Source organism: Cynocephalus volans, chromosome 17, assembly GCF_027409185.1.
Source record: "Cynocephalus volans isolate mCynVol1 chromosome 17, mCynVol1.pri, whole genome shotgun sequence".
Taxonomy (NCBI): domain Eukaryota; kingdom Metazoa; phylum Chordata; class Mammalia; order Dermoptera; family Cynocephalidae; genus Cynocephalus; species Cynocephalus volans.
In genome coordinates, this window is record NC_084476.1 from 25,114,290 (window position 1) to 25,141,568 (window position 27,279).

Sequence of the window (27,279 nt, forward strand, 5' to 3'; positions counted from 1 at the left end):
CTCTCCTAGAGAGGTTATTTTCAACATATTTCAATCCTGTAATGACCATAATGAAGACAACATGATAGCTGAATCATTCTGCTGGAGAAATTTGTGTCTAGAAAGACACTCACAATAATGTAATTAAGTTCTATTATAATTTTTTGTTTTGTGAAAATAGAGGCCATGAAAGCAGAAAAATGTAGCTCTGTAACAAAGAATAAGGAAACACTCTTGAAGAATAAACACTTAACACACAAAAAAATTTTAAATGATTTCTAATAAATTTTCATGTCAAATCTTTTAACTAAACATATAAAATTTTTAAATGGCAACTAATAAATCTTCACGTCAAATCTTTTAACAAATCCACAAATAGAGTATAAAAACTGAACAATCATAAATGTCTTATGTATAAAGTTTTAAGGGAAAGTTTAAATTTCTACATTCTGTTTAAAATTCTTGAGGAATTTTAGTTGCTACTGAGGAGCAGTTGATACTTTCTAAAATAATTCAGTTTATGAAAATAATATCACAATTAGGGTTTGGCATAGTAGCATCCATCAATCTTCAGTCATCCACAAATGTTAACCGTCCAGGCCCTTCGTTCTTCATCCATCTCCTGTATCTCTTCCACCTGGGGTCATTTGCCAGTTTCTTCTTTAATTCTTCCTCTTGTTCTTGTTTGTAGACCTGTAAGTACAAATAACACTAATAACTTTACAACCCAAAGAGAAACATTTGCCATTAGCTTTACAGCATATTTTACATCTTCAAATATAACTTTAGCTATAAGTTTCCAATGAATACATTGGTTTGTCTTCTGAAGACCATTCACCTATTTAAATACTAAGCAATTAAAGCACTTTAACATTCACTGTTAAATGAAAAAGAACGTGTACAAGAACTAGCACTTAGCAACAAATTGGTAAACGGCCACAAAAAATGATTACATTGTGTAATGTTGAATACACTAATTATCCTGATTTGAGCATCACATATTGCACACAGGTATTGATATTCAATGCAGTACTCCACAGATATGTACAATTAATTATGTTCAATAAAAAATAAAATAATACTAAAAAGAGAGCTAGCAATTTTTTTGCCACTGATTTCTGTAACCTAGGAATACATTCTTTTCCTCATTGAAATCCTATATAAGCTGAGTTTAAAGGGCTTAAGATTTCCTCTCTCCAATAGTTAAAGAATCAATACTTTATTTTTTTTAACATGGTAGTTTGTAAATTTAACTGATAACTTACATGTTTGTTGATCTTATCCAAGGAACAAAATGACATTACGAATACGTGTGTCTCCAAATTGAACTTACATCTACCTGGGGCGGGGGGGGGGGGGGGGGGCTGGCCGGTACAGGAATCCGAACCCTTGACCTTGGTGTTATAACACTACGGCTCTAACCAACTGAGCTAACTGACCAGCCCAAACTTATATCTACTTTTGCCTTCAAAGATATTATCGGTTTTTCAAAGTATTTTATTAAAGTTCCCAAAGAATTTTGAATAAACCACACAGGTTAAGAACAAAGAACATCTACATTTCTATAACTTTTAGTGGATATCAACTGAAGCTAAATGGACAAGTTGTCATAGCCAGTTTCACAGTCACATCAAATTTTAGAAAAAAAATGACTTTACTTCCAAATATTAGGAAGTAATGACTAAAATAATTTCATATAATAACATAATAATTCAGCCAAGGATAGCAGTCTAAGAAAGACAGATTTGTGGATTAAGCTGCTTAACCTACCTAAAAGAGAGAACTTTTCAAATAGTTTAGGAGCTAAATAGTATGTTACCTTCCACTTTCATGTTATTTATAAACAGGCTGAATATATCTACTTGTGAAAACATCTGGCAATTTGCAGCAAGTTAATTTACTTTATAATTAAGACTAAAACTATACAGTAAAATCTATTTAGGATATCACATATAAAAAGGGATGACTATGAAATTTTAAAAAAACTAATACATCTCAGATTTCTTAAGAAGGCTTCATTGTGCTCTATTCTTATATTTAATATATTAACTAGTTAATTTTACCCATAACCTAAAACAGTATCATTACAATAATGGGACTGCTAGTCCCTTTAGCACTGTGGCTAGGTAGCTGATCACCTCAAAGTAATTTTTGTAGCTGACAACTGTAGAATAAAGCATTTATTAAAATGCCCAAAGTTTAGAGACATTATACTAAGTCAATTTAGTTTAAAAGTAAAATGAAAGTAACTTTCCATATATGTTAGTTATTATGTAAAAGATTCTGTGTTCAATTATTTTGAAATGAAGTTATTTCAACAAAATTTCCTTCTCTTCTTCTCTCTTTGTTGTTTTTTGTTTTTTTAAATCCCTGTGGCTACGTTTACTTGATTGGAAGGAAACTCAGAGAGGACCAAATTTTAGTTAGTGCAATTAACAGAAAGTTGTGTAGTAATACCCTTGTAAACTGCAGTTTAACACTTTTTCAGAGTTGACTAAAGTATTTGAATTTCATTTTTTAAAAAGACAAATTACAGGTTAAAAACCCACTGTCCCACTACCAAATATAGTCATACTTTCAATAAAAGATCTTTTATTCATTAACTCTTGGATTTCAGAAATTTGAGCATACTTCTGTGATTCTTTATCATATACCTAATTTTGACTTAGTAAGGAAGATGACACTGAAATCACAGCAGTGACTACTCACCTCATAATTCTCCTTTATCCAGAGCTCTCGTTTAAGAAAAGTTTCTTTCTGATGATCTTCTAGACTATCAAATTGAGACTTCGACATCTTCATAGATTTACGTATGATATATAGTCTCTCTTCCTCCCCATATTCTTTGCCTTTGATGTTAAAATTATAGATCCACCGGCAATACCAGACTATATATGTGCACAGATGAAAAGGAGCTAAGATAATTTGAAACAGGAGAAGATCACGTATTTGGGGTTTCTGATAGCCTCCTTTTATATCTATTTTACTTTTTATAATGTTCTTTATAATGTTCTCCTCCTCGTCACGAATTTCCTCTTTGGACTTTTTGTTTCTGCCTTTTTCTTTGGCTTTTTTGAGCAGTCCCTGCTGCTTGGCGATCTCTGTAGCTTGGATGCGGTACTTGGGCACAGTGGCTAGGTAGCTGATTACCTTATCATAGCTATTCCACCAGCTAAAAAACTAGGATTTAACAAAGAAATATTGATCATTTTTATTACCAAAATTCATCTAAACTAAAGCAATAATAGCATCTTAGTGAATACGATCCCCCAAGAAACCAATTCCAATTTAAAATAGGAATCTCAAAGATCTTACTCTGTAAGCAAAAGATACAACTGAACAATGCTCATGTGTGCATGAGACCTGAAAGCTGGATAAGTAAACTCTGAGCTGAGCCAAAAAGACACTGATGGAGGCAAGAGACACCTAAGATCAGAAGATGGGCCAATGGTACCAAATGACACTTATGACTTCACACCTTTATCATCTGCCTCTTCCCTAGGACACTATTAAGAATCTCTCTCTCTCTCTCTTTTTTTTTTCAGCTACAATCTAGTTACTAGAGAAAGTTAAATGGTAAGAACTAGCTAGTGAGGAATTTGTTTAAAAAATTCACCGGGGATAGACTGTATATACTCGTACATTAACAGGTTATATATATTCATTCCTATCTCTTTCCTAAACAATCTACACTGTTTATCCTATGCTCATCCGATTCTGAACTGAAAGATGCAAATATGTTTGAATTCTACTTACTTGGACAGGGAAACATTAACTTACTTCATAAATATACTCAACCACAAAGGGTTTTATTGCCTGAAAAAGACTGTTCCTGACATAGTACCTCCATACATTTCAGTTCCTTTTTACTGAATGAATATAATATTCATACCAATAATATCCTGAAATAATATAGTAGCACTCTACTAGGAATAATTTGTTTTTAAGTTACTAAGGTATTATATTATCTAAAACAAAAAATTAAAATTATCCCTGCTCTCCCCTTTGAAAGGGCAATACTTCCACAAAAGCTGATAAATTTAAAACATACCAACTTAGTCTTCAATAGGAATTTTTTTAGCATGTAAATTGAATATTTCTTGGAATTAAACTGGAGAAGTAATTTTCAAATTAGCGAACTGCATCATTCTAGTCACTGTGACGTGTTCTTTTCCTCTAAAGAAGCACATGAAAGGTGTGGTTAATTTAAGAATAATTATAGGGAATACTCGTTTCAGGCTGAAGTTAAATTTTTGTGACATTTTAAAGCAACGTAAAAGTTACTGAACCTCTTTTTCAACCCGAGCAGAAGTACCCTTAGGGGGCATGTGGAAACACATGGGACATTTTTGGTTGCTACAATGATGGCAAGCACTACTGGCATTTGGTGGGTGGGAGCCAGGACTTGTTAGGCCACATTAAGGAGTTCAGATTTTTCCCAAGTTTAATGGGAAATCATTGAAAAGTTCTAAAAAGGTAAATGTTAGGATTTAGATGACATTCTGACTCTGGCTGTCTTGTGGAAAATACTCTAGAGGAGGCAATGAGATATGGGTATTTGTAGGTTTGTTTGGTTTTTTGTGGGGAGGGGGGTTATGACATTCATCATCAATTTCTTACATTTCCCACTGACAAAAATTCCCAATACTGTCAACTGGTTGAATAAATAAATATTTTTAAATAACACATATTTTTCTAGTGTAAAAAATCAATCTCAACTGGAAGTAAAATTTTACAAAAAGGAACTTGTAGTTCAATCTTAATGACTAGCATTAGGCAATGTACACTCATGCACATACATGTAGATACACATATCCACCGATACACACCTGAAACACTGAAATAGCACACACACTGACCACAATCACTACCCTCACATCCACTTTAGGAGCTAAGCGCCTGCTATAGTAGTGGTAATAATGCCTGTAGTACTCTTCTGGATGATCCAGCATGTAGTCATAATCTTTTCGTGTTTCTTCATCCTGTAAAATGACAAGATATCCAATTTCAAAGGCTATTTCATTACATGGCCTTAGTTTATAATCTAAATCAAATCTAGAATTTTATAATTATGTAAGATTAATCTGAGTAAAAGAACTGAAACTGTCAAAATAAAAAAATTTCCCATTACTCTTCAAAGGAATTACATAAATTTGTTTCCAGAATTTTACTATTAGGTATGAAAGCATGATAAAAATGTTTCCCCAAATTCTTGAGTATTGTTAGTCTTCCTGGAACAATAAAAACTTTAATTACAATTAACCATGCTTTTTTATAGTTGATGCTGTGGTACTAATATGGATGCCACCATGTTCCTATAACTGAAGAGCATGTCGACACCTACTCTCAATGTTTCTCTGTTCTGTATATTCACAATCATGCTCCAGCCTTGAGGAGAAAGTTTTCTGTTGAAAGCAATAGTTAAGACAGCAAAAAGTCAATGGAACCAGTCTATGCCTACAAAATGAATTATGCTCATCTCAAAGAAACACTGAGACACCAATGCAGTGTAATGGTCAAAGTCTAGTTTTGAGATCTTGGGTAAAATACTGAGCCTCTCGCAGCCCCACTCTTCTTCATTAGAAAAAAGAGATAATACCTGCCCTACTATTTGTACATGGTTGTTTGTAATATCAAATTATATACATTATATAAAAACATGTTACAAACATGTAGTACTTTATTATTATAACACACAGTCACAGTCCAGTTCATAAATGAGGTAACATATATATCTTTCTTATCCACACAACCTTGTTGAAAGAATTATAGCACTCTGAAATGCTGCTCTGAATGTTCACAAATAAAACAATTCTCAAAATCTTCTCTAATTCTAATCAATTTCCAACAGGGATAAATGCCAGTGTTTCACTGAGCTACACAGATTGATGAGCTATTAAACTAGGTTACAATTTGCTTTTTATCCCATAGGAAATCTATTTTTCAACTTGTCCCATTTCAAAAAAATGTAAAAGATAAAGACTTAGACCAAAACAAACTCTTTATTCTCTATAAATGAGTGCAATAGAAACCATTACAAAAACAAAAATATTTTTTACCTCAGAGGGTTTCTTTCTAGGATGAATTATTCAACAGTCATAAAATTACAGATTCTTAGCTAAAGGCATTTCAAAACCCAGACCTAGTACCTTGCTACTGCAGACAGATACTCTGCGGTCTGTTCAGGGCCTCCTTCTGAGTGCTCCAATATGTCGTTTCTCAGATTTAAAATAGGTTTGCTGATGACAAAACCTTCCTGTATCCATTATAATCACTATGTACTTTCTAATAAGAATTTTGAATTTGAGTGAGAGCACTCTCAGTAACAGTTCGCCTACATTCATTACATTCAAAATATTTTTTATTTCTCACTAGTATATAAAACTAGAAAAACTAGTTTAATTAGATATTCATATATTTAAAGATTATTTCATGGCACTATATGGAGGGCCAATATGAGAACTGCCTGTTATATAAGGAGAGGTGAGCTCAGGTAGGTATGATTTTCAAATTCACTCCTTGTATGTTCTCTTCTGTCAGAGAACAATTTTTTTGTGGCAGTAATTGTGATAATTGCCATACGTCTCAACTGTCAATCCATTATTCCTTCTTTAAGTCATCATCATATTCCAGAGCTCCTAACCTAGAAAGAGTAAAACTTTTAGAGGTAACACAGATAGTCCTGAAGACTAAAGCACATATCTCTTGATGTACTTCAAGATATCCTTTAAGAATTTTTCCATTCTCTCTCCATTTTTTGCTTTTTTGAGCTAATTTTATAGAAGAATCCTGTTTTGGCCTGAAATCCTTGACTTTTAACTCAGCCTCCCAATCTTGGCAGATGCCTTTTGAAATGTTATTTCTTCAAACATGATTCTTCTTGCTCCAACTATATTACATGCAATTTGAAACTAAGTGCCACACTGAGATCAGATACATTCCTAGAATATTCCAGCATCGCTGTCTACACAGAGCCCTTTGCCCAGCCCAGCTGTATGCACTCCTCCTGGTTGAAGAATACAGCAAGATCTTCGAGTGTCACTGAAATCTAGTAGGTGGACATCATGTGTCCAATGGCTATCCTTTCCTTTTTATTCCTTTATCTTAGTGAAGGTCACATTTCATAGAATGCAGACATCACCCCTCTTCAAGGATTTTGCCCAGGTATTTCCTCAGAGTCACCATCTTCTCACTGGTTTCTAGATCTGTGACTTCACCAAGTCTTGAACACCTCTAACAGGATGGTCAACTAATGCTCCAGCACCAGCAAGTCCAAAATCTATACCTTGTATCTGCAAGCAGTGCCTATGCGGTCTATTCAGGGCCCCCTAATGAGCCCTCAAACTACCTAATTCTTGCATTAGATCTCAGGGTCAAGTCAGACTTCTCTTAGGATGACTTTCCTTCCCTTGGGGTCATCATAAATTTATGACCCTGTTTTGGTCATTAATTAGTATCTAGAAAGTTGGTCACCTCCTTGATATCACATTTATTCAATTGATTTAATCTTCACTCTAAGGCTTACAGCTTTCTCTCCAGAATGAAGAAAATGATCTTTAGGCTTAGGCACGCTATACTTTAGAAAGTATTCAAGGTCGGCACAAATTGGTAAAAGTTAGGAGTTCTCAACAGCCTAGGTCAAAATCCTACTCCTTAGTAATCTACAAAGTTTATAATCAACCTAGTAAGAACATGAGGATACCAGGAATATTAGCAAAGAAAAGACAGAATAAGAAGGGCCATTCTTTCTTTCTGGGACCCAATTAGAGAGCTAAGGTACATTCTTATTTTAACACCATTTTTTTTCCCTTACCCATCTTGGAACTAAGGTAGCTCCACAACTTTTTGTATTTTATCTCCAATGCTTCCCCATGGCCAAAGTTAAAATTTCCTTGGCATGCAGTGAAGCCTCCACAGCTGGCCCAAATTTACCTATCTACCAACATCTCACATCCATAGCAAACATTCAGTTAGCAATTTCTGGAATTTGGTATGTTCTTCCAATACAACATGCTTTTTTCCATACCTATGTCTTTGAACATATAATTCTAACTTGAAGCCCATCCCTTTCTTTCAATCTCATGAGTTCCTATTAATCCTTTAGGACATAAAAGTTACTGCTTCAGATAGAGTGAGACCTTTCTTATTACACTTAGGACCAATTTAGTATAGCACTTATCACATTGTAATCATCAGTTGTTTCTTTTCCTTGAATGAGAATTCCTAGAAGGTAGGTAGGGTGATTCATTAGTCTCTGTATATCCAAGGCCTAGCACAGTGCCTGGCATTCAATAAATGTCATTTCAAAAATGAGTGAAGTTTTGTAAAAGTTTTCCTTCACTATACACATCTATCTCTCCACCCACATAGGTCTCCAACTCACCAGGAAGGCTGGATGTGTGATTATGTCACAAAAACTTAGGCTTGGAAGAAATGACTGCTTGAATTTATAGCTTATAAAAATATGCTAACGTGGCTAAAATAGCTTAAACCTTAAAACATTTTAATATCTTACCTTTCAATAAGGTAGTACTTTTTCTTTCAGCAATTCTGTGGATCTTAAGGTCCCAGAGTCAGGAGATTCCAACTTCTTTCCAAAACCAAAACCTTTATACTTGTTTCTTCCTCCTCTCTGTCCTGAGCCTTGACAAGCAGGGCAATAAGCTCCTTGTTTCTAATCTCTACAGGAATAAATGGTGCTTCTGCTGGTGTCCACTCCACTCCCAATCCTCTTGGGCAAAGCAGGAGGACTGGAACACAACCACCAATATCTAGATCAAAAGTGAACAAGAGGAAACCCACAAGCAAAGAAAGTACTGAATCCTTCCTTCTCTTACGAAAATGATCATCCACCCTCCCCAGAGGCAAAAATATGTTATGTTCTTGCCCTTGGAAGAAATAATGAATTGTCTGACCTCAATAAAAATAAATTGCAATAATTTGATATTGCAGCCAGTTTTACATTAAAAATTATCTATTTCACAGAGTACAGATACCATTTTCTGATGGTAAAGGCCAGGAATCAATAATATGTGAAAATGTAATAATATTTTGCTCATACTTAAAAATATTTATTAATCTTAGTTTTAAAAGAAACACACACACAAATATTCCCTCAAAAAAATAACCATTGTTCCCCCAATTTTTTTCCAGGCTATCATATCCTACTAAAGAGGAAGAAAATTAACTGCTATCAGTTTCATTTCTTTTCTTGTTCCCTGCACACCAATCACTAATATAACTATCTTCTCATATGTCTTCTCTTTTCATTCTACATGTAGTCTCAACAACTTCCATGATTTGGAATGTCACCTATATACTAATGACACTTATATCTGTTTCTCCTCCCTCCTCCTATTTTAAACTGTCCTGAACATTTTCTAAATGTAACATAAATATCTCAAATTCAACACGCTCAAAAACCAAGTCTGTTCCTCTGTTTCAGTTAATAGTATCACCATGTACTTGGTCACCTGAGCTTCTAAAAATCTCAGTCATTTTTGATTCAGCAAATAGTGAAGCAGAGCAATCATTTGTGTTGAACACAAAGGAAAATAAAAAGACAAACAAGACAAGGTCTTGGCCTCAAGAACTCTCCCATTTAGAAGAAGAATCTAGCGTGCAAGAAAACTATAATTCATTGTACTAAGGAACAAAGGACTGACTAACTTGGCCTGGGACCAATGGAAATGGGATGCACAGAAGAGATGAAACGAGAGCTGGATTTTGAAAAGCAGGCAAGGTGTGGTGAAACTTGTTCCAAGCAAAGGAAACAGCAAGCCTTAATTAAGGTACAGAAGCATCAAAGAATACAATGGATTCAGTGAAGTTTAAGCATTGGAAAATTTAGGAAGAAAGGAGTACTAAATGTATGTAAGAAGTTAAGTTTGGATAAAAACTGTAGAGGGTCTTACATGCTATGCCAAAGAGGGTGTTATTGTCTGTGCTATTCAAAAATGAAATGTTTTAAACTATGAGAACAACAGGATTGAGTTGAAGTGTTTATTCGTGAAAGACAACTCTGGTAGTATTATAAAAGAATGACGGAGAAACAGATTTTAGTGGCTAAAAGAATTAACAGGGACTATGGGCAGCCCCTGACCACTGGACAGCAGGAACGTGCCTGGGGACCCCAGCAGCCACTGCAGGAAGCCCCCACCTAACAGCCGGCAGGAGTGTGCAGGACCTCAGGAGCCACAGGCAGCCCGTGCTGCATGCAGGTGGCCCACTGAACACTCGACTGTATTGACAGAAAGAGAGTCACCAGTGGAGCCCAGGGAAAGATGTGAGCAAATGCTGACCTGCAATCCAGTGGCCCAACCCACAGGGGGAATTACACTGCCACATGTGGTAGTACATCTGGGGATGTGAGGTACATACACAGCCCACAGGACTGCCTCTGGGGAGAGACACATGTGAAACCTCTCAAGAGTGCAGAAACCAAGATACCCAAATAGAGTAAAGAAAACCCTCAATTACCACCAACCCATCCCCCAACCAGGCAAAGCAAGGACCCAGGAGGAGCCTTTGTCTGTAGGTAATAGGAAAGAGAAACCTTGCCCAGGCTCACCCGTTCAATCTGAGGAGCTCCAGTGTACCCCAATGCCCCCATGAGGGTCATGAGATGCTAGCCAGCGAGCCAACAAGCCTGCCCAGGGACACCCACCCCAGCCAAAGAGTAACAGGGCATCCCGGCACTTCCTCCAAGACCTTGAGAGCTCATCTATTTCCTTGACAAATGTACACAGTGTCACTAACATCAGCAAGGGATCACTAAGTGCCCCAGTGTCTATGCCACGGAGGCACTCACACACAGCTCCAACAATGAATACAGCCAAAGTACCCACACAGAGACCACACTACTGCATCTACCCAGATCCAAAACTAAAACACCCTACTCAATGGTCAATATAAAACACATCTACAGGAGGAAGTTTCTCTTCTCAAAGCTCACTTCCAGAGTAACAGAGGAAGCAATTGCTCTACCAGATGACCAGACATCAACAGAGATATTAGAAATATGAAAAACAAGAAATATGACACCACCAAAGGAATACAGTAATTCTCAAATACCAGACCCCATACAGCAGGAAACCCTTGAAATGAGTGAAAAGGAATTCCGAGCAACAATCTTAAGGAAACTCAATGAGATATGAGAAAACTCAGACAACACAACAAAATGAGAAAAAGCATCCAGATTATGAAGGAGAAAATTTACAAAGAGATTAATACCTTAGAAAAGAAAGTAGCAGAACTCTTGGAACTGAAGGATTCATTCAAGGAAATAAAAAAATGCAACCTAGAGCTTAAGAAGCAGATTACAGCAAGCAAAAGAAAGAATTTCTGATCCTGACTAGTCTTTTTGAAATAACCCAGTCAGACTAAAAAAGAAAAACAAAAACCAAAAAACTAAGAAAATTTGAGAGCTAGCAGATATCCAAATCACAGGTGTTCCAGAAGGGGAGAGGAAAGGTAAAGGCACTGGGCCGACCCCGTGGCTAACTCGGGAGAGTGCGGCGCTGGGAGCGCAGCAGTGCTCCGGCCACGGGTTCGGATCCTATATAGGGATGGCCGTGCACTCGCTGGCTGAGTGTGGCGCGGGCGACGCCAAGCCAAGGGTTGCGATCCCCTTACCAGTCACAAAAAAAAAAAAAAGAAAAGAAAAGAAAGGTAAAGGCATTGAAAACCTTTTTCAACCAAATAAGCAGATTCAATTAAATAATAGAAGAAAACTTCCCAGGTATAGGGAGAGATACAGACCTTCAGATCCAGGAGGCTCAAGGATCCTCAAACAGATTCAATCCAAAAATGTCCTGTCCAAGACACATTACAGTCAAACTGGCAAAGCTCAAAGACAAAGAAAGAATCTTAAAAACAGCAAGAGAAAAATGTCAAGTCACCTAGAAGTTCCAGTTAAGATGGCAGAACAGACAGTTCCCAGTGTCACTCTCTCCCACAAATCAACCAAATTTACAACTATAAAAATATAACATCAGCCAAGCTGGGGCCGCTGGAACTCAGGGGAAGAGGAGGAGAAACCTACAGAGTTCATGAAGGCAGGAGAAACTACGATGATAGAAAGAAAATGCTGCTCTGAGCCTTTCAGGCCACAGCTGCTTTAAGGCTCGAGCTGATGAGCATGTGGAGCAAGGAGCCAGCAGAAGCCACAGCTGTGCCCCTCAGAGGGAGTTACTTGGAGGCAGCAGGAGAGAAGAGGGCCTTGGTGGCCCCCAGAACAGCAAGACCACTAATAGGTTTCCCATGGACCCACGCAGGAGTGAGGAGCCAGAACAACTGAAAAAAGGGAGCCATTCAGAGGCCGGTGAGTCATTGCAATGGAACAGTGCAGGGCCCATCCCATGGGAAGTGTTTGGAGCATGGGCAGTGGGCGAGATGGGAACACCGGGAGAACACTGGGACACAGCAAGGACAGCCAACCTGCCCCCCAATCAGCACAGGACTACTCAGAGGAGACTGGTCTGGAATGCAGAATTGCATGGGGTACAGTTTGATGAAAAAACTCAAGCCCAGTTCAGAGTTTCTACAGAACACAGATCCACCGGGTCTCTGGAGAGCCAGAAGTACCTATAAGTTCAACCATTAAACCCTGAGCTGCACAAAAAGTCTTCCCTAGGGAAACAGCAGCAAAATAGCAACTTAAACAACCACGCAGCTCAAGTACTGGTTCCCACAGGAAGTTCCGCCGTGTTAGAAGCAAAGGACAAAAAATTAGTTCCAGCCCAGGCACACCACCAGCACCTTGAGGCCTGCCTGGGAACCGGAGCCTTGGATCCGGGGACCAGACCCCACACCCACTTCCAGGCAAACTACATCAGTCCCTCAGGGCCTGCCCAGGGACCAGAGGCACGGAAAAGGACTGGACCACCCTCCCACAACCAAGCACACCAAGACAGTGCTTCAGGTCCCACCCGGGGACCCTGGGTATGGAGTTGGGGACCAGACCACCCTCCCACAACCAGGCAAACCATGCCAGTGCCTCGGGGCCCACCCAGGGAACTGGGGCATAGAGAAGGGGACTGGACCCCTCTCCCACAACCAGGCACACCACGTCAGTGCCTCAGGCCCTGCCCAGGAACCTGAGGCATGAAGAAGGGGTCTGGACCTCTCTCCCATAACCAGGCACACTGTGCCAGTGCCTCGGGGCCCACCCAGGGACCCGGGAATGGAGAAGGGGACCAGACCATCCTCCCACAACCAGGCACACCAAGCCAGCGCCGTGGGTCCTGCCCAGTGACCCGAGGCATGGAGCCAGGAACTGGACCCTCCTTCCACAACAAAGCACACCATGCCAGCACCTCTGGGCCCACACGGGGACCTGAGGCAAGGAGAAGGGAACTAGACCTCTCTCCCACAACCAGGCACACCACACCAGTACCTTGAGGCCTGCCTGAGGACCTGAGGCATGGAGAAGGGGATCAGACCTCTCTCCCACAACCAGGCACACCAAGGCAACACCTCAGGGCCCACCTGTGTACCCGAGGCATGGAGAGGGGGACCGGACCCTCGTCCCACAACCAGGAACATGGCTCCAGCACCTTGGGGCCTGCCCAGAGAACTGGGGCATGGAGAAGGGGACTGGACCTCAGACCACCCTCCCTCAACCAGGCACACTGCACCAGCACCTCAGAGCTGGCCCAGGGACCCAAGGCATGGAGAAGGGGACCAGGCCCCTCTCCTTCAACCAGGCACACCAAACCAGTTCCTTGGGTCTTGTCCGGTGACCTGAGGCATGGAGAAGGGGATTGGACCCTCGTCCCACAACCAGGCACATGGCTCCAGCACCTCGGGGCCCACCCAGGGACCTGGGGCATGGAGAAGGGGACTGGACCTCTTTCCCACAACAAGGCACACCAAGCCAGCACCTCGGGGCCCGCCCAGGGACCTGGGGCATGGAGAAGGGGACCAGATCACCCTCCCAAAATCAGGCACACCAAGCCAGCACCTTGGGTCCCACCCACTGACCCGAGGCATGGAGCCAGGACCCGGACCCTCCTCCCACAACCAGGCAAATGGCTCCAGCGCCTTGGGGCTGGGACCTGGGGCATGGAGAAGGGAACGGGACCTCTCTCCCACAACCAGGCACATTGTGCCAGTGCCTCAGGGCCCACTCAGGGGCCTGGGGCATGGATAAGGGGACTGGACCTCTCCTCCACAACCAGGCACACCAAGCCAGTACTTCAGGTCCCGCCTGGGGACCTCAGGTATGGGGCTGGGGACTGGACCCTCCTCCCACACCAGGCACAAAATGCCAGCACCTCGGGGCCCACCTGGGTACCCGAGGCATGGATAGGGGGACCAGAGCCTCATCCCACAACCAGGCACACTGCGCCAGCACCTCGGGGCTGGCCGAGGGATCTGAAGCATGGAGAAGGGGACCAGGCTCCTCTCCTTCAACCAGGCACACCAAGCCAGCTCCTTGGGTCTTGTCTGGTGACCTGAAGCATGGAGAAGGGGACTTGCCACCCCTCCCACAACCAGGCACATGGCGCCAGTGCCTTGGGGCTTGCCCAGGGGCCAGAGGCATGGACAAGGGGACCAAACACACCACAACCAGGCATACTGCCAGTGCCAAGGAGCATATCAAAATCATCACCTCCATGTGGGTGGCCCACCACAGCCACCACAATAACCATGGCTGCTGCAAAAGCGGCTAGATGCCACAACCACCACGCAGATCGTCTGCCAACCATTGGAGTGCATTCACACAAGAAGAGTCACCAGCACAGACAAAGAAAAGAAGAGGATATCCCTTTCCACAAAGCCCATTTCAGAGTGACAGAAGAAGCATCTGCTCCATGATAATATTGGGGGACCTGATCACATCTCTCAGCACTGGACAGATCATCTAGGCAACAAATTAACAGAGTAATCATGTTTTCAGAAGGAGAGAAGAAATCTAGGGCTATTAGAGGGGGGAAGGGGAGCGAGAGGGGGATGGGGAGAGATTGGACAAGGGGTATAAAGAATAATTATGATTTATAACAATATATATGCTAGTAATATTGGTTTAATCAACATATCTCAATGTTCAACCCCCAAAATATGTATAATTGATTTTGAGTCAATAAATAAAATTAAATTTAAAAAAAATATATCAAGTCACCTATAAAGGAGTCCCCATCAGACTAACAGCAGACTTCTCAACAGAAACTCTACAGGTACAGGCCAGAAAAGAATGAAATGATATAGTCAAAATACTAAAAGGAATAAGATGCCAGCCAAGAACACTATATCCAGCAAGGCTATCCTTCAGAAATGAGCAAGAAATAGTGTATTTCCCAGACCAACAAAACCTATGGGAGTTCACTACCACACAACCAGCCTTACAAGAAATCCTCAAGGTAGTACTGCATCTGGAATCCCAAAAATGATAATCACTACCATAAATACACAAGAAAGAACAAAACCCACTGGTAGAACAAAAATGCAAAAGAGGAGAAAGAAACAGTATCTTACTACCTCAAAAAACCAACAACATGGAAAACAATCAAAGGAGAAGAAAGGAAGAAAACATACTTAAAACATCCAAACAAAAATTGATACAATGCCAGGAATAAGATAATACCTTTCAATAACAACCCTAAATGTGAATGGATTAAATTCACTACTCAAAAGACAGACTTATTGATTGGATTAAGAAGCTCGATCCAACTATATGCTGTCTTCAAGAGACTCACCTCATCTGTAAAGACAGACAAGGACTAATGGTAAAGGGATGAAGAAAGATACACCATGCAAATGGAAACCAAAAAAGAACAGGAGTAGCTATTTTTATACTGGATAGAATAGACTTTAAACCAAAAGCCATAAAAAAAGACAAAGAAGGTCACTATACAATGATAAAGGGATCTATCCATCAAGAAAACAAAGCACACAACACCAGAGCACCCAGATATATAAAGCAAACACTATTAGACCTAAAAAAAAAAAAAGAGAGAGAGAGAGAGAGACCCCAATACAATAACAGCTGGATACCTCAACAGCCCTCTCTCAGCAGTGGACAGATCATTTATGCAACAAATCAACAGAAACACACAGGCTTTAAACTACAATTTAGACTAATTGGACCTGGCATATCTACAAAACATTTCATCCAAAAACTAGAGAACATACATTCTTCTCATCAGCACATGTAACATTCTCCAGGATAGACCAAATGTTAGGTCACAAATCAAGTCTCAACAAATCTAAAAATACTGAAATCATATCAAGTATCTTTTCACACCACAATGGATTAAAACTAGAAATCAATAACAAGCTACAAATACATGGAAATTAAACAACATACTCCTGAATGACCTATGGGTCCAGGAAGAAATTAACAGGAAATGAAAAAACTTCTTGAAACTAATGAAAACAAAGACACATCACACCAAAACCTGTGGGATACTGCAAAAGCCATACTAAGAGAGAAGTTTATTTCAATGAATGCTTACATCAAAAGAATAGAAAGATTTCAATTAAACAACCTAATGCTATACCTCAAAGAACTAGAAAAACAAGAACACTCCAACCTCAAAATTAGCAGATAGAAAAAAGTAATTAAGATCAGAGCAGAACTAAATGAAATAGAAGCAGAAAAAGATACAAAAGATCAATGAAGCAAAACGTTATTTTTTGGAAGAGATAAACAAAACAGACAAATCCTTAGCTAGGCTAACTAAAAAAAGAGAAAAGACCCAAATAACAAAAATCAGAAATGAAAAAGGAGACATTACAACTGTCAAATTTTCCACAGAAATTTGCCATTTACTATTTATTTCACTATTGTAAATTTAATTTACTATTGTAAACAACTGTATGCCAAGAAATTTGAAAACCTGTAGGAAATGTCTAAATTTCTAAATACATACGAACTACTGAGACTGAACCAAGAAAAAATAGAAAACCCGAACAGACCAATAATAAGCAACAAGATGGAAGCAGTAATCAGCTTCCATCAAAGAAAGGCCCAGGACCAGATGGCTTTACTGCTGAATTCTACCAAACCTTTAAAGAGGAATTAATACCAATTCTCTTCAAACTATTCCAAAAAATTAAAACAGAGGCCATTCTCCCATACTCATTCTATGAGGCCGACATCACCCTGATAACAAGACCAAAGAAACAACAACAAAAGAAAACTACAGGCCAATATCTTTGATGAATGTACATGCAAAAATCCTCAAAAAAAATTAGCAAATAGAATACAGTAACACATCAAAAAAATTATATACCACGATCAATTGGGATTCATCCAAGGGATGCTAGAGTGATTCAACATATTCAACTCAATAAATGTGATACACCACATCAACAAAATCAAGGACAAAAACTGTGATTATCTCAATAGATGCAGAAAAAGCATCTGACAAAATTCAACTCCTTTCATGATAAAGACTCAGCAAATTAGGCACAGAAAGAAAGTATCTCAAAACAGTAAAACCCATATATTACAAACCCACCGCCAATCTCATCCTGAATGGGGAAAAGCTTAAGAACAGGAACAAGACAAGGATGCCCACTCTCACCACTCCTATTTTACATAGTATTAGAAGTACTAGCCAGAGCAATCAGGCAAGAGAAAGAAATAAAGGGCATTCAGATTGGAAATGACAAAGTCTAACTGTCTCTGTTTGCAGATGACATGATCCTATATATATAGAAAAACCTAAAGACTCTACAAAACACTCTTACAGCTTATAAATGATGTCAGTAAAGTTTCAAGATACAAAATCAACACACAAAAATCAGTAGTGTTTTTATACTCCTATAATGAAGTAGCAGAAAAAGAAATCAAGAAAGTATGGCCATTTACAATAATCACACAAAAAATGAAATACCTAGGAATCAATTTAACCAAGTAGGTGAAAGATCTCTATGACAAGAACTAGAAATTGCTGCTGAAAGAAATTAAAGAGGACACAAAAAGATGGAAAGACATTCCATGCTCTTGGATTGGAAGAAGTATCATTGTGAAAATTTCCATACTGCCCAAAGTGATCTATAGATTCAATGCAATGTCCTTCAAAACACCACTGACATTCTTCACAGAAACAGAAAAAACAATGCTAACATTCACATGGAACAACAAAAGACCCTGAATAGCCCAAGCAATCCTGAACAAAAATAAATGATTAAATTTAAAAAGCCAGAGGCATGACACTATCTGACTTCAAATTATACTACAATGCTACAGTAACCAAACCAATATGGTACTGGCATAAAAACAGACAGATGGACCAAGGAAACAGAATAGAGAAAACAGAAATCAACCCACATACTTACAGCCAACTGATTTTTTGCAAAGGCAACAAGAACATACTCTGAGGAAAAGACTGCCTCTTCAATAAATAGTGCTGGGAAACTGGACATCCATATGCAGTAGAATGAAACTAGACCTATATCTCTCACCATATACCAAAATCAACTCCAAATGTATTAAAGACTTAAATATAAAGACTTCAAACTATAAAACTCCTAAAAGAAAACATAGGGGAAACACTTCATGAAATAGGACTAGACAAAGACCCCCAAAAGCACAGGCAACAAAAGAAAAAATAAATTGGATTATATCAAACTAAAAAGCTTCTGCACAGCAAAAGCTACAATTAACAGAGCAAAAAGACAACTTACAGAATGGGAGAAAATATTTGAAAACTATGCATCCAGCAAGGGATTAATGTCCAGAATATACAACGAACTCAACTTGACAGTGAAAAAGCAAGTAACCTGATTAAAAAGTGGGCAAAGGAGCTAACCTGGCATTTCTCAAAGGAAGATATACAAATGGCCAACAGACACATGAAAAAATGCTCAACATCACTAATCATCAGGGAAATGAAAATCAAAACCACATTGAGATATCATCTCACCCCAGTTACACTGGCCATTATCAAAAGAGCAGAGAATAACAAATGCTGGTGAGGATATGGAGAAAGGGGAACCCTCGTACACTGCTGATAGGACTGTAAATTAATGCAGCCATTATGGAAAACAGTATGGAGGTTTCTCAAACAACATCAGACAGAACCGCCACACAATCTAGCAGTCCCACTGGCTGGGTAGATACCCAAAAGAATGGAAATCATCATGTCAAATGGAATCGTCATGATGATGGAATTATCATGTTGCACTCTCATGCTTATTGCAGCCCTGTTTATAATAGCCAAGAGTTCGAACCAACCTAAATGTCTGTTGATGCAAAACTAGATAAGTTAATGTGGTATACACACACAATGGAATACCACTCTGCCATAAAAAGAGTGAAATTCTGCCATTAGCAGCAACATGTGTGAACTTAGAGAAAATTATTTTAAGTGAAATATTCCAGGCACAGAAAGAGAAATACCACGTCTTCACTCATAAAGGGGAGCTAAAAATAAATAAACAAACAAACAAACAACAATCACAATAACTTGTTGAACTTTCAAAAGGAGAGAACAGAACTGAGGCCACCAGAGGTGAGAAAGGGGGAGGCGGGAGGGGGGTTAGCAAGAAATTGATAAAGGGCCACAAAAAACAATTACGTTGTATAACGTTGAATATACTAATTATCCTGATTTGAGCATCACATATTGCACACAGGTATTGATATTCAATGGTGTACCCCACAGATATGTACAATCGATTATGTTTGGATAATTTTTTAAAAAGGAATAAATAGGACTTGATAATTAAAGGGGTACACAAGGGGCCGAGCCCGTGGCGCACTCGGGAGAGTGCGGGGCTGGGAGCGTGGCGACGCTCCCGCCGCGGGTTCGGATCCTATATAGGAATGGCCGGTGCACTCACTGGCTGAGTACCGGTCACGAAAAAGACAAAAAAATAAATAAATAAATAAATAAATAAATAAATAAATAAATAAATAAATAAATAAAGGGGTACACAAGAACCAAAGGAAATGTTAAACATCATACTGAAGTTTCTCGTTAGTTACATATTACTTACTAAGATAAAGAATAGAGGAAGAGGACAGCAAGTCTGGAGAAGATGCAGTGAAAAATTTAGTAAGATTTTGAAACAAGGTGAAAAAGAAATTACTGGCTGTCCTTTTAACCCCTGGAGCCTCCAGGGATTATCTATTCCTGTAGGAGGAGTGTCTTTGTCTTTTACTAAAACTGTAGAGACAGAAGTAACTTGTAGAAAGCCAGAAATAATGTAATTAATTCCCGTTCACAGAAAGGCAAATTGTGTCCAGTGGAATGCAATGGATTACTGCTTTACAGATACTGACCAGTTTTATAGGCATTTCAGCATTTCCTATCTGACTAAAAATGTGTGGAACTTTTTCTCTTTTGAACTAGTTTTAATATCTTACTGTCTTTTTCGTTACTGAGTTAAATGAAATCTCTGATACATGTCCATTTTATATTTGCATGAAAATCATGATTATATCCTCTTTTAAAGTTTATGCTTTACAAACATAAGATTGATTTCAGACATGTTTAATTCTGGGTAACTGTGCCATGGAAAAGAGGCAGTTGAAAATATGAGCCTAGAGGACATGCAGGTTTTAGAATTGTCAGCTTAAAAGCAGTGGCTAACATTAAGAATATAGTTGAGTTTCATCAAAAAGAACTTAGAAAATAAAAAAGAAAAGAGTATAAGAAGGACAGAACGCTAAAGAAAAGCAATGTTTATGGCAGAGGCAAAGGAAAAGAAGATATAAATACTGGAAAGAAATGGCTAGAAAAACAGAAAAAACAGGAGAGAATTACATGAATGAAGTCAAGGGAGAACACCTTAATGAACTAAATGGTCAACAATATGAAATGCCACAAAGAGTTCCAGTAGGAAGAAGAAATGAAGAGCAGCAATCAGATCTGGTGATTAGAGTATCCTTGTTCACTTTAACGAGAACAGTTTCGGTATATGTGCTGGAGTACACGTCAGTCTACGCTAGCTTGAAAGAAAGAGAGGTAAGGAAGTAAAGACAGTGAATAGTAAAGAAAGAAGAAAAATGTGAGTGTAGCTTTAAAAGAAGCAAAATTAAGTGAAAGGAGGGGGAAATGAAGCAACTAAGAGATCCTCACATTACAAAAGAGGAATGAGGAAATTCCAGAAGAATGGAAATAAAATGAGTTCAGTCGAGAATACCTTCTTGCCTTCCCCAACCCATTCTCAACATTGCTCCCAGAGTTTTCTCTCTGAAACAAACATAAGATTGCTATCATTTCTCCACTTTAAAACTTCTGATAACTATTCAATACACAAAGTTCAAATTCCTGAACACAGCTTAAAGGGCCATTCATCATCTGATCCCAAACCATGCTCCAGTCTCCTAAAACATTCTCCCTCCCATGTACTTCACAAGCTTCCAACCTAGAAGGAGCAGATCCTAAAGTCTATGAAAAACACAATAAGGGTCTTTGTGCTCTTGTGAATATCTCAAAATGCTCCATTTACGCACAATAAATCTGCACAAGCTAAATTAAAATGTCAAGTGTTCAGTTTCTGGCTACAATTATATGAGCTCATATAAATTATATGAGTTTTTGAGTTGATCAAGAGCTCTGACTGGTTGCTGATGACATCATGTGTCAGGAAGTCATAGCACCAGAATTAACACATCTGATGTATAATCAACCTCGGCCATAAGTAGGGAATAACAGCTGAAATTAAGGAATCAGTGAAAGGTAAACAACACTTAAAGTTCACAGCATTAATAGCAAATGTGGCACATATGCTACCACATCCTTCTTCTCGGCCTTGGGGAGAAATCACTGTCAAACATGTCACTCTTTCCCACTAAACCCAGAAAAGGCCTCAAAACCCTTACAAGCGTTCCAGGTAGTCATGACCAATCAGAGTTGGCATGTGAAATAAAAACTGTCTGCCATCCACAGTCTATAAGTTTAGTTAATTTGGTTGTTTATCAGCATCACAAATGTAATAGAAATTTATATAATTTTGTAATATTTTTATGAATATCCAATTATTACAAATGACAGATTAAAACTTGGATGCTGAAAAAGAATAGTAATAACTAATGAGTGCAGTTAATTTTTTTCCCAAAACAAAGAGTCCCTAGGAGAAATATAATAAAATTGATCCTTGGTGGAGAGAAAATATTCATTACTATAACACCTCACCAAACTTCATCTCATTCCTGGAACAAGCCTTGCACACTTATGACTCCATGTTTCTGTTGCTCAAGTTTTCCCTCTACCAGAATTGTCCCTTCACTGTCAACCTTGGCAACTTTGTTCTAGATCCATCTCAAAGAATACATTCTTCTCTAATCACCCAGGAAGAAATAATTGCTTCCTCTAGGTGCTGCAACATAATCCGCACACACTTTTATTATATAACTTAAATAAATAATAACCAAACAATAAATATCTGTCTCCCTCATTATATTAAAAGCTTGAAGTCGGGAACTGTGCCTTCTCGTTATGTTCTCCTCCCCAGCCCCTATATCAGTACCGGTTAGAGAAAGGGTTGAGTAAGAGAATACACTAAGAAATGAATGATAAACAGTAACATAACAGGGCAGGGAGTTCAGAATCCCCCCCCCCTTTTTTTTGTGCCAAATTCTTCCTAAGTGCTAAGCCCTGACATATCAATAAAATGAAACTGAAGTGTTCTTGTGGCGCTTCCCTTCTAAGACAAGACTGGAGTAGAAGGCTGTCTCTACATATCCCTTCAATTTATCAGAAGGTTTTCATGACAGCAATATTCCCAAGATCTTTTCTATGCTCTTCTCTTACAATCTTGCAAAATGCTGTCAAATTCTATGACTTTCCCATTTCCTACCAAACATTGTTTTTATTAAGTGCATCCTTTCCAGCTGTTCCCTCATCTGCTTAATTCTATGCCATTCCTCATATTTCATCTATTTCATCCATTTTTATCTACGTTCAAAAATAATTATTGTTCTCACTTAACCCTCAGACCATCAAAAGTAGAAATGCAATTTTTCTCTCATGCAGGAACTCTTCATTCATAATCATCCAATCTACTTATCTATACCACTCTAAAATTACAATTAATTTAGGTGAAATAGCAAAGTAGGCTGCATATAACAATGCCAAAATGCCAGAAATCCACTTTCAATTTCCATCCTATCTGAATCTGTCTCCAGATATGAGTTTTTATTTAACATTCATTATCTGATGTGCCAGACACTGTGCTAGGTGCTATGGATATACACACAAAAATGAGAAGCATGGTTTAGTGGAAAGGGGGAGGGCTGCTCAATATTTACAGGGCAGTGTGATAAGTGCTATAGTCACATGAAACCACACAAGCGGGACTAGATTGTTCCACCTCATGAAGTCCAATGTTGACACAGCGATGAGTCCATTTACTTAACTTCCAAAGTCCATGAATTCTTTGAATCCCCAATAGTCAAATACGTGAAATACTATTGCATTCTCTTAACTTATAAACCAGTGTGTGAAACCATTACAATTTGAAGTCTGAGGTAGGCTTCTGCATCCTGTTTTTATTCCAGAACCACTGGAACTCAACTTTTCCCACTATTGTATCTGACCTGTTCTTAGCAAAGGCTACCTGGGCCTCTAATCCCTCATAAGCCCTCTTTCCAGGCCAAGGATACAATCAAAGCTGAACAGTGGTTACATCCCCATTGCCTCACTGGGATAATTTGGAAGCCTGAGGCCATGCAAATAGGATGACCCCAGTTCATTAAATTTGGTATTACTGAGAAATGATATTCTCTGGCAACTTCCTCACAATTCTCCATTATGACAAATAAAATCAGATCACCCTGTTTGTTTTTAATAACTTCTCCCACTTGGTATTACTGAGAAATGATATTCTCTGGCAACTTCCTCACAATTCTCCATTATGACAAATAAAATCAGATCACCCTGTTTGTTTTTAATAACTTCTCCCACACACAGTAAGTCAAAGTCCTTTTCTTTATTCCAGGAGAGGGCATCTGCAATGAGGTAGACAGTTCCTGGAGATGCTCTACTAAGAAGGTGAATCCATGTCCATCTCTATAAATTTAAAATGCGAGTTCTGCTAGGTCTAATTTTCTTTTTTCTTTCTTTTTTTTTTTTTTTTGTCTTTTTCGTGACCGGCACTCAGCCAGTGAGTGCACCGGCCATTCCTATATAGGATCCGAACCCGCGGCGGGAGTGCGTGCACTCTCCCAAGTGCGCCACGGGCTCGGCCCTGCTAGGTCTAATTTTCAAGGGTCCAAACTATCCACAGATATCTCTTTTTCCCTCACAGATAATTTCCATTCTCTTGCAAAAATGCAGTGGGGGGACTGGGGGAGCTATAGAACACTCCCCTCTCTCCTTCCTCCATCAGTACAACTCCATCTGCAGTTCCCTGTTTGGAGGTATTTGTAGTTACCACAAACCTTCCAGAGTCTAGTAAAAGTCTTCCTTTCTCCAGATATACTAGCCTTCAACTGCCTAAAATTCCCTTATTCTTGAGTGCACAAATTACTTTAGCTTTTCGTTAGCTGACAAATCAGTACTAAACTTTAGGGGTAGATCCCTTTAAAGGCAACCATACAGATCCACCAGATCAGCCCTCCAAATGTGTCTCTTCAAGAAAATGGCAAGAATAGAGTTCTGGGGTCCCTCCCAGCAAGAATTTCTCTTCTGTCCCTATTTCTACCCACTAACCTTGGCACTTGTTTTCAAAGTTCTTAGCAATATGCTCACCAATCTCCAAGCCCACAAAACCCAGCAGAAGGCAACAGTTGCCAGTGTTTCCGCTGCTCTCACTTCTGGAAGTTCTCCATCCTTTAATGAACCTCTAGGACTTTGGAGCACCACCAGCAGGGCTTCTGGCCGACTGCAAAAAGTACAGGTTGGGGCTTCCTATGCTGGACTGCCCTGGACGGAGAGAATTCTGCCCAATTTTCTGAAATCTTTCCTCAATCAATCTTTACCCTAAATACTGGACAACTAAGCCCTCTAGCCTCAGCACTTTCCCAGCTCCTCACCTACACCTCAGTTAATTGCCAATAAAAATTACAATCTCTCTAATGCCAGTGAAAATTTAATGAACTTAGGCACGCTCATTTTATGACTCCAAATTATCCCAACTGCTCTGGGGTTAGGGAGTAATTGCATGAGGGAGACAAAGAATAATTAGAACTTGTAATGATGAACGTGCTAATAATATTGATTTGATCATTAATACTGTACACAAATACTGATAGTCAACTCTGTACCCCATAAACATGTATAATCAAAAATAAATAAATAAAATGCTCTGGAAAGCATAAATGAAGTCTTTAACTCTTCAACTCAGTATTTTCAGCTCTGGAAAGCTAATGTGGAGAAACAATCCACCGTTAAATTATAGTAAATCCACTCAAAGTACAGTCATTGATAGCAGACTATATAGGGACATGGAAAATTTTGCCTCAAAAAAAAGACTAGAAAGAAATATCTTACAACTACAATCGCTGTTGTATTAGTATTAAGGGACCCTTGAAGCAGTAATACCTCCATCAAATATGATTTATACTTTGTGATTTATTACATGGTTTGATTTTTGCAGTAGTAGAAGAAACTGCATCAAGCTAAATTTTCCCATCCCCATCCCCACAGGATTCAATAAAACCTCTGTCAAATGAAATGTCAACACATTCAAAAGTATTTCCTACTAGAAATTCTCAAAGTCTTGTACCCCAAGTCATTAAGCACCTATTTACGTGTCCTATATAGAGGGTTTCTCCCACTTATCCTTATTAATAACCCTGTGAGGAAGTCTCACGGTCTTAATTTTGCATTTGAAGAAACAGCTACTCCGACATATGAAGTTACTGTCCAAGGTCATACAGGGGTGTAGGAGCCAAGAGTCAAACCGGTGGTGTTCTTAGGGTATTTCTAGTTCCTTAAACCAAAGCTAAATGTCATCATTCATACTCTCAAACTGCTGTCATATCAAATTGACACGATCAGTGTCATTCAATACTCAAGATCTTTCCTATGTCCTATCCCAGATCCTGGTAATAATAATCACCCTGTTCTCCAAGTGTGAACTGCATGTTATTAGAATGTTTTCACGAAATCATACGATGCCCAAAGCTTCGCATAACAATGACTGTCACGAAAAGAAGGGGGGCTGGCTGTCCCACTAAGGCCCGAGGGGGTTCCCTTCCCGGTCAGCGGGCCGAGTCGGCTCTCTCACAGGGCCACGTGGGAAAGTGGGCATTCCAAAGTTCGTGGTGGTGGCCGCGCTCGGCGCCCGGGTCACAGAGGACCTCGCTCCGCGGGCCGGGGCCGGTCCCCGCAGCCCTTACCTTGAGAGTCTCGTAGGCAGTCGCCACCAGCAGGAAAGCCTGCTCGGCGCTCTGCGGCGTCCGCCCGGGGCCCTCGTCGTCGTGCTCGGGCCGGTAGCGGTCGGGGTGGTAGCGCCGGGCCAGCTGGCGGTAGGCCCGCGCGATCTCCGCCTTGCCCGCCGAGCGGCTCACGCCCAGCACCTCGTAGCAGTCCCGCGTGCCGCAGTAGAGCCCCTCCACCAGGGCCCCCGCGGGCCGTGCCAGCAGCGGCACCAGCAGCAGGGGCGACAGCAGCACCAACCACGGCCGGCCGGCGGCCCCGGACCTCCGGCGCGGAGCGACCAGCGCCGCCATCCCGGCCTCGCTCTCGGCTCCGCCACCACAGCGGCTCTCCCGCCGCACACCCGGCTCGGCCGCCCCGGCCCCGCTCCACGTCAGCAGGCGGCGCCTCCGCGCAGGCGCACGGGCCGCGGCTGCGGCAGCCACTTCCTTCACGACCGTTGCTAGGGGAGGAGGACGCCTCACCGCCGGCCGCTTCCGGTGTGTTACTGAGCGCCTCCCTACTTCCGGCAGCCGCAGGACGTGTTCTTAGTCGGGCCTAGAGCACGTCTCCCGGCGCACTCAGCTGGTGGGCGCGGCGCGCTTTACCGGCCACGATGACCGTCACGCGCAGCCTTTTCGACATCATGACTCCACCTGCCGCAATAGATAGTCCGGCTCTCTTGCGTCCCGTTATCAGCGTCCAGAACATAGCTGTACAGGGTTTTAAAGCCGGGTCTCCAGCCCCGGACTCCTTCCTCTCACTAACCCCATGTCGCCTTTGAAACAGGAGATGAACTTAGAAATTCTAGACACTGTTTACTAGGGACCCTGAAAGTTCACGGCCGTCTTGTTCAGGGTGTTTCAGCTTCTGCACTGTTAACGTTGTAGCCTGGATAATTCTTTGCCTTAGAGGGACAGTCCTAGCCTTGTACATGGCCTCTACGCACTAGATGCCGGTAGTACCACCACCCCATCTTGACATTCAAAAAGGTCCCCAGATACTGCCAAATGTCGGGGGTGGGGTGGGGAGGAGGGAT

General features: G+C 40.3%; 1 protein-coding gene across 1 annotated transcript; it reads right to left on the reverse strand.

Moving 5' to 3' along the window:
- Window positions 1-338: 338 nt before the first annotated feature.
- On the reverse strand, window positions 339-26,614 carry DNAJC25 (DnaJ heat shock protein family (Hsp40) member C25). Its single transcript, XM_063082099.1, has 4 exons — window positions 26,222-26,614; window positions 4,809-4,961; window positions 2,689-3,159; window positions 339-672 (listed from the first exon to the last, which is right to left on the reverse strand). Exons 1-4 carry the CDS (start codon window positions 26,552-26,554, stop codon window positions 550-552), a joined length of 1,080 nt encoding a protein of 359 aa, XP_062938169.1. The 5' UTR covers window positions 26,555-26,614; the 3' UTR covers window positions 339-549.
- Window positions 26,615-27,279: the final 665 nt, after the last annotated feature.

Bases quoted from the DNA above. Each gene is read 5' to 3' on its own strand.
- DNAJC25 (XM_063082099.1), bottom strand. From the start codon at position 26,554: ATGGCGGCGCTGGTCGCTCCGCGCCGGAGGTCCGGGGCCGCCGGCCGG. The intron at 4,962-26,221 runs GTAAGGGCTGCG...GTCATTTTACAG, and splicing joins CTGCCTACGAGACTCTCAAG to GATGAAGAAACACGAAAAGA. The intron at 673-2,688 runs GTGAGTAGTCAC...TTGTACTTACAG, and splicing joins GGATAAAGGAGAATTATGAG to GTCTACAAACAAGAACAAGA.